The sequence below is a fragment of the Ostrinia furnacalis genome, unplaced genomic scaffold, assembly GCF_004193835.3.
Source record: "Ostrinia furnacalis isolate ACB-3 unplaced genomic scaffold, ASM419383v2 OfSCF0885, whole genome shotgun sequence".
Classification (NCBI taxonomy): domain Eukaryota; kingdom Metazoa; phylum Arthropoda; class Insecta; order Lepidoptera; family Crambidae; genus Ostrinia; species Ostrinia furnacalis.
In genome coordinates this window covers 72,136-80,590 of record NW_021131124.1, presented here as the reverse complement: position 1 = coordinate 80,590, position 8,455 = coordinate 72,136, and the positions used below count along the sequence as shown (strand labels likewise).

General features: G+C 40.3%; 1 protein-coding gene across 1 annotated transcript; it reads right to left on the bottom strand.

Annotated features, from left to right (window-relative positions):
• Positions 1 to 1,447: 1,447 nt before the first annotated feature.
• Octalpha2R (alpha2-adrenergic-like octopamine receptor) lies at positions 1,448 to 8,200 on the bottom strand. Its single transcript, XM_028301199.1, has 6 exons — positions 8,195 to 8,200; positions 7,209 to 7,388; positions 6,276 to 6,379; positions 4,176 to 4,314; positions 2,087 to 2,162; positions 1,448 to 1,996 (listed from the first exon to the last, which is right to left on the bottom strand). Exons 1-6 carry the CDS (start codon positions 8,198 to 8,200, stop codon positions 1,584 to 1,586), a joined length of 918 nt encoding a protein of 305 aa, XP_028157000.1. The 3' UTR covers positions 1,448 to 1,583.
• Positions 8,201 to 8,455: the final 255 nt, after the last annotated feature.

Genomic DNA, 8,455 nt, shown 5'->3' with positions numbered 1-8,455 from the left:
TTAGAATCATCAGAAAGTTTCGTTGCAGTTGCGTTTCACCGTCTGTTCTGGGCCTTACTCGACTCGATTTATTTATAAGCAGAGATATGCCCTAAATACTTCGTGTTTCCGGTGCGATGGTTAAACCTGAACTGCCATAGGCGTCAAATGGCTCATGTAACGACCTGAGGCACGAGCCGGAACCGACGACGGCTTAACGCACTTACGACGGAATCTTCTCCGTTATTCACTGGCTCTTACGCCATAAAACGTTACGAGAACTGGGAATATTTTAAAGTTTACTTTCATATTTAGACGCACGTTTATCTTATGAAGGTAATAATTAGCCATTATCCATAAGTTGCAAGTGGAAACAGATTTAAAGTTAGTAGACTTACGCAAATCGAACGCACAGAGTTGAATAGAACTCTGTGATTGGTTCATGTGTTACTATGTGCATCCACGCGCACTGTGAGGCCTCATAGTAATGTTTGTGAATACGGACGTTACTAATTTGGTGGTATGTCCAAAGAAACGTTATTAAAAACTATTTCCTCAATCTTTTTCCGCACAATTATAATTAATCCTCATCTTTGATGAAACGATGCAATCATATTAGATTAAACAGTGATCAACGGTTTGTACAGGAATTTTTGTGACAGCAATTTTATTTCTTGAACTGCTAACTATCTCCAAACATCAACATCATCCAAGGCCCATGAACACTAATATCTTGACTGGTATCAATTCACATCAGCTATCGCATGTTGTTATAAGGAAAAACGAGAATTAAACGACATCTTACTCAAGTATATTTTTGTCTGATGTTTCGACCGAATTGCATCAACATTGGCCACAAAATAGCCGATTTGCACAGAGGTTAGGTTCACCTAAAACTATCCACACATTCCACAGTGACCAAATGAGTACAAGCTCTCTCTCGCAACATTTCTGTACACCACCAACGCGTCAGTATTCGGTGTCTACTCAACCGTGAATTGAAGCGAGATTGCGTTCTTTTAATCACTGGATTCCATGTTGTAGATAATTTTAACCCTCTTTTCGAAACTCTTATGCCCGTTTCACCATCAATCCCTAATTTTTAAGTGACCCCTATGGTAACACATAACAGGAATTATGTTTTCATAGGGGTCACTTAAAAATCAGAGATTGATGGTGAAATCGGGCATCAGTTTCTTTTTCATTTTTGATGGTCGAAATGTGAATAAGAATAAGAATAAGAATGTCTTTATTTGCTTCAAACATGGTATAAGGATGTTGGTTTTTACAATGTGCTCATGTTTAGCCTTTTAAAAATAGCATGCAAATCATTTTCATAAAATGTCATTTCAATAAAATATTGTATACCAAATTACATTAAAGAGAGATAAGATGTGAGGTAATTAAAAGGCAATTCTCTTAAGTGAGATTATTTTTTTGATTCGCGTTCTTTCTTATAACATCCACGCAACGCATAAGTTTAAAAGTAATTATCACATGTCATGATTCGACTAGCGTACATTGTAAAGACCTGGCACTGCCCGCCGCTGAGCCAACAGAATGCGGTTGGCGACGCATCGGTAACAGCACAGGTAGGCTAAACATCACTTGAACAGTATCCTTCTGAACGCCCTCCTGAAATCCTTATTGAATATCGTGTAGATCACAGGATTCAGGACAGAGTTCATGTACCCCAGCCAGAACGCAATCGCGAAAGCGTTGGGCGGGATCACGCATTGTCTGCACGCCGCTTTTAGTATGTACAGAAAGAAGAATGGAAGCCAGCAGGCGATGAAGCTCCCCATGATTAATCCTAGTATAAGAGTGGCTCGTTTCTCTTTCTTTCTCGCGAGCCTCTTCTTCTCCCTTTCAGGGTCCCGAGGCTTGTGAGGCTTGGGTAAGGCGGGCTCGAGTTCAGATTTACTGGGTTGAGATTTCTCCTGCCTCCTGTCGGATTTTTTGAAGAGCCGCAGCTTTAGGGGTTTGACGCCTCCGCAGCGGCTAACGACGCCGGAATCTGAGGAAGAGGGTTCTAATTCAGATACCATGTCAGCGTCGATGGCCACGCTAGGCGCGCGCCCCCGGCACTGCTGTAGTTGGAGCTCACCGTTCACGGATAACGTGGAACTTCTGTGCGGGCAGGACGCTAGAGGGTTCTTCGTCACTTGTGCTGATGTTACCACCTGGAAGGTAATGTTTGTGTTAAACGTTGGGTTTCCAAAGTATCGAAGTGGTTTATTGTGGTTTGACACTCTTTCAAAAAGTATTTTTTGTGGAGAAGAGAATATGTAGCCTGAAGCAGCTTAACTGATGGCATTCGCAAGTCTTTAATGATAGTAATTGAGAATTCTCTAACTGGCTATTCGTCTAAGACAATTAGCATGCGTAAAGGAGTGCATCCGAGAGAAATTACTCTTTTCAATAGTTTAAACGCCGGGGCAAGAAAACAAACACTTCACTGAGGCATTAAAACCCTCAGTCTCATATTATTATGATTATAAATCCCATCAATAACCTGATTTATCGTACAGAAATTAAGGTCGCATGAGCTGTCGACATCATCATGACTATCATCATCAGATCATTAAGTTTCCACTGCAGGAGAACGACCCTCTCTAATTTACAAGAAGCAAGAGGGAGGAAAGACCAAATCCTGCCTACACTCCTCAGGCTGACCAAACTGGTTAGGGGAGCCTCCAGACAGGTTGTTTTGATGTCATTCTTTATGAATTAGGCGCACGAGTGACGTTCTATCACCGACAGTATATCTTTCTTTTTACGAAGAGAGAAAGAGAGACAACGTAGTATTCTTTTCTTATCTGCGGAGAGACATACTATAGTCTGGCCTGTGAGCACGTAGAATTTTGTCCAATGACCCCAAGCTACCCATCCTTATCGCTCGCGCGTAATTATGTTGCTGTCGCGCTCGCACACTCACTGCGGGCGCCCGTTGCACAGTCGCGACAGCAATATAATTACGCGCGAGCGATAAGGATGGGTAGCTTGGGGTCATTGGACAAAATTCTACGTGCAGACCGGGCTTTAGGCTGTCACGGTGACAAAATAACCTTTGCGCGCGCGTCTTTTTAGAATTTTTTATTGCAGCTATCTCGCTCTCACCTTCAACGTATCTTTTCTCTCGTCAGGTGGAGGGGGCATCGTGTCGCCCGCTTCACTCGTTGAGATGTCGGACGCGAGGTCGCACGTCACTGTCGGTATTTGAACCTGTGGCGTCTCTATTGTTGATATTTGGCTCTCCCTGGAAATAAAGGTTGGATGTTCTTGAATAGTTGTAAAATATTGTAGGTGTTTTAAATTGTAGATGGAGTAATTAGAATGTAATTTAAATTAGGTGAGCTGTTGCCTTCATAGTATTTTATTTGGCAAGATAGAATAAAAGAAATGATGGCAATTTTAAAATGTGCTGTCATCTGTGCGTTAAAGATTTAAAAGAAACGTCTTAATTTAATAATACTAATATGGAATCTGGATGGAAAACTTGGATGAAAAATGAATAACCCAATGAGGGTAACCCAAAAATCCGCCAGATGGCAATATGTAGACGCGAGGTCCAAATGCTGCGTGATTGGTGGATTTTGACATATCTGTCAATGTCATGTCAAAACAATTATGCAGCATTTGGACCTCGCATCTACGTATTGCCATCTGGCGGATTTTTCAATCGCGAAAACCCTCATTATGTAAAATTTCATGTTTACGTTAGCATTAATCAGTTGAATGGGATTTCTGCCATGTACCTTTTTATTGCCTTATAATTATTGTAATGTGAAGTCAGTAATTATTAAAGTAACAACTCACCCAATCCCGATTATCGATAAAATTAATCCAAAAACTCTACAGCATGCATAGATAAAACTAACATCAAAATTTAGACACAAACACAGCATTCCTCTACTGTAGAACTGTAATAAATTACCTCAAAGGTGACAGATCTCGGAAGGTATGGATGCGGAAAGGGGGCCTGTAGCTACGGGAATAATATCTCCGATGGTTTAGGGCAAGAAACTTTCAAGGAAGCACACTTATCAACCCGGAAACGGATCGTAACCGTATCAACTCGAGGTCAGTATTTTTTGTTTCANCGTGCAGATCGGGCTTTAGGCTGTCACGGTGACAAAATAACCTTTGCGCGCGCGTCTTTATAGATTTTTTTATTGCAGCTATCTCGCTCTCACCTTCAGCGTGTCTTTTCTCTCGTCAGGTGGAGGGGGCATCGTGTCGCCCGCTTCACTCGTCGAGATGTCGGACGCGAGGTCACACGTCACTGTCGGGATTTGAACCTGTGGCGTCTCTATTGTTGATATTTGGCTCTCCCTGGAAATAAAGGTTGGATGTTCTTGAATAGTTGTAAAAAATTGTAGGTGATATGCAGATGGAGTAATAAGAATGTAATTTAAATTAGGTGAGCTGTTGCCTCCATAGTATTATTTCGCAAGATAAAATAAAAGAAGACTGATGTGCTCTAAAGATTTAAAAGAAACATCTTAGTAATATCACAGGTAATATTAACTACGAGTAATATGGAATCTGGATGGAAAACTTGGATGAAAAATGAATAATCCAATTATGTAAAATTTCATGTTTACTACGTTAGCTTAATCAGTTGAATGGGATTTCTGCCATGTACCTTTTTATTGTCTCATAATTATTGTAATGTGAAGTCAGTTAATTAATAAAGTAACAGCTCACCTAATCCCGATTATCGATAAAATTAATCCAAAGACGCTACAGCATGCATAGATAAAACTAACATAGATAAAATTTGGACACAAACACAGCATTCCTCTACTGTACAACTGTAATAAATTACCTTAAAGGTGACAGATCTCGGAAGGTATGGATGCGGAAAGGGGGCCTGTTGCTACGGGAATAATGTCTCCGATTGTTTAGGGCAAGTAACTTTCAAGGAAGCACACTTATCAACGCGGAAACGGATCGTAACCATATAAACTAGAGGTCAGTATTCTTTGTATGAAACTTGTTTCATTCGTACTGCAACGCACACTAACTGAGATCGTTTCATCCACGAAGACGCGCCCCACCAATTTTTGGTCGAGGGAAGCGCGGGGTGCGGGGAGTTTGATCCGAGCAATCCGAGCACATTGAGTGCGTGTGCACTCATGGAAAATTTAGCGTGTATCGAACACACTGAAACATTAGCCGAAGAATGGTGGGGCGCGTCTTCGTGAATGAAACGATCTATACCGTAACGTAAACGCCTCGCCTCACGACGAAAGGCGATACGGTGTTGAACCCTTTCGGGTTGATAAGTGTGCTATGACCTTACTGGGATCCTTTTAAAGTAACAATTATTGTAACTTTTGGGAAAGATCGAGGCTTAAGCTTTAAGTTTTTAACTTTTGGAGAACCAGTTAAATGAAGACTAAATTTAAGGGTCACCGGTGACCCGCGTGGGATCCTATTATTTGTTAAGAGATAGTAGCAGCAAGTTAATATTTTACATTTTATTTGACTTTAAAACAAGGTGGTAAGGTTCTTCCCACATAAAATTTGATAATTTTTAGTTTTGATTTCAGTAACTACTTTTTTTTGTAGATGCATATATAAAAGGATTGTGTATTTAAAAATTAAACTGCGCCTTCAGCCAAATATGAAAGAATTTAATTTAAATTATCTTCATTCCTCTATCTTGACCTGATTTTCGTAATTTTTGTAATTGTTGTTTTTATGCAGAACAAGGCAATCAATATTCAGAATAAGGATATTTGACTGCAATTGCACCTGGTGTTAAGTGAGATGCAGTCTAGGATGGTACATATCTGCCCTGTAAGTGGCTATTCACTCTCGCCTTTGCTTGCCGTTAATTGACAATATTATAAGAATTATAAATAACTTGAAAAAATCGAACTGCCTAAGGCGGGAATTGAACCCACGATTTCTGTTAGATGTAGGGTAGGTATACTTAACATTGATGAAACAAACGCTGGCTGTAACAGCGTATTAAACTTGAAAATTTCGACGGGTTCATCCAGTGTCTAAGTAGCTCAGTTGGAAGAGCAGTCGCCCGGCAAGCGGAAGGTCGTGGGTTCAATTCCCGCCTTAGGCAGTTCGATTTTTTCAAGTTATTTATAATTTTCAAATTAGTTTGAGATGCGACTCCAAACGCTAAAAAAATTTAATAACAATATTATAAGAAGCTGTAATAGCATCGAGTTTCAGCGTTTGCAAACATACAGAGGGGAGGGTACTACACAGATACTAGGTACATTATCCAGACAGATTTTGGTAGAACAAATGGAAGTTATTGTACTTACCCATTATTATTAGTACTGCTAAGATGCCCCAGAGGCATTGGATGCGTGGTCGGCATCGGCCGCGTGCCTTTGGGCGGGTTACTGAAGCTCGTCTGCTGCTCGTTCTAGAAACAAAAAGAAGTAGGTAAATCTTGTGCTTTGTATAGTACCTGTGGTAGTACGTAATCAGAAAATGATAGCTTATTTTTATTGGTCGTTCTAGAGTACAATCAAGGTGATAAAGATTTTTGTTACAACCCACGCAGGGCCCGCATTTAGGGACCCGTTTTTACTAGTCAATAGGGAATGACCACGATAGATCATCATCATCATCATTATCATTTCAGCACAAGTTGTCCACTGCTGTACATAGGTCTACTAATGATTTCCAGATTGGCCGGTTGACAGCTGCCTGTTTCCAGCGCTTTTCTTCTACCTTTATGAGGTCGTCTCTCGTACGTCCACGGTAGATAAGTGATAGAACATTCAACGCACGTTTCCTTTGGCAGTCGCTTTAAGAGATTGTCTTTGATCAGACTTTCTAGTACGCTTGATGTCGACAGACGATTTTTATTGGTACGATAATACGAAAATGGATTATTAAGGACACGTTTGTTACTGATACTAAGAAGAGTTTATTATGTCTCTTTAATTAGATAGTAACGTAAAATTTCTTACTACAGCGGCTCGGTTCTGGTACACTTGCGCGAAAGACACCAGCGCGAAAGACATTAGCGCGAAGACTAAGAAGCCAGTTTCTTTGCGCTATTGTCTTTCGGCTTTTCGGGCTAGTTTCTTTGCGGCGATGACTTTCGCGCTAGTGTCTTTCGCGCAAGTGTCCCGAAACGCAGCGGCTCGCTAGCAGTTTGACGGTCGAAACATACCTAATTGGATCCCGGTGTCACCTCTTAGAAACCCCCAAAAAAACTAGATATTCTAAAAATCTAGACTCACCGGCCTAGGCCTCGGGTTTTTCCTGATGCCTCGCCTCGCGCGCGCCTTCGCCGCGAAGTATATCCTGATGTAGACGAACACCATGATGCACGAGGGTATGTAGAAGCTGCCTAGCGCCGAGTATACCACGTAGCCGATGTCGTCTGACACCTGGGGACGAGGAGAGAGGTTAGAGTAAAACTAATTTTATATTAGAAGGTAAGGTTACCCTACCACTACTTCGGAACAACATATTATTATGGGCTAGTGCTAAGTAGAAGTGGCGAAATATTCAGTCACTTTTGTCAGCCTATTTTTCAATTAATAGTCACAGGAAATATCACATTAATATTGGACAAACTAGTCAGGTAGGTAATGATTTCGGAAGTCACATAAATTGTTAAATAACATTTAAATTTCCTGTCAACACTGCATTGCTTCTGTTTTACTGCGTAGTATGCCTATAGTATGCCTATAGGTTACCTAATTATTTAATAAAATATATGAATAAAGTAGACTCTTTAACTTACACTTCACCTTTTTGCAATTATTGTAAAGTCAATGTTATTAATGCGAATTTCGCATATTTTAATTGGTCTGGCATCGTTTTCGTTTCATTAGTAAGGGCAGTTTTCGTATAAAATATTCACAATAGCAATTTTCGGGCAACTACTATTTATTTAGGATTGGCAAATGAATCTCAAACGTATTGAATAGGTACTAGAAAGTCGTGATTTCAAGTTATGCAACTATAGAATATGTATTTAGAAAGTCGGTTTATTTATTTAATACATTTTAAAGTCCAGACCAATTTTGATAAGGCTAGATTGGAAGTTAAAGAAAGAGATCAAGTGTTTAAAGAAAACGGAAGGCGCATCTGCAGTTTAGTGGTAAGATCAACTGACTCAGACCTAGAGGTTCCGGGTTCGATTGCCAATGGGGTCAAAATGTTCTTCTCGGTTTAGTTGTTTGTGTAGGACGTATTATAAGTCCGCTTGGCTAGCTACCACCATCTTGCCTATCGTGTACCTATAATAGTAAACGGTCTGTTCATCACTTTCCACTAACTGAAATGCAGACCAAAAGACATAATTACGACAAGCATAATAAGTATCATCCTAGACAGCATCTCATATAACGATTGTGGTTAAATTACCTGCTTTGTTCTGCATGAAAAAAGTTAGAAAACCTTAAGTCAAAACTGCCTTAACTTCGTAATTTCCCTTCGTTTAAGCTCTGACCTGACNTGACCTGTACTCAAACCCTTA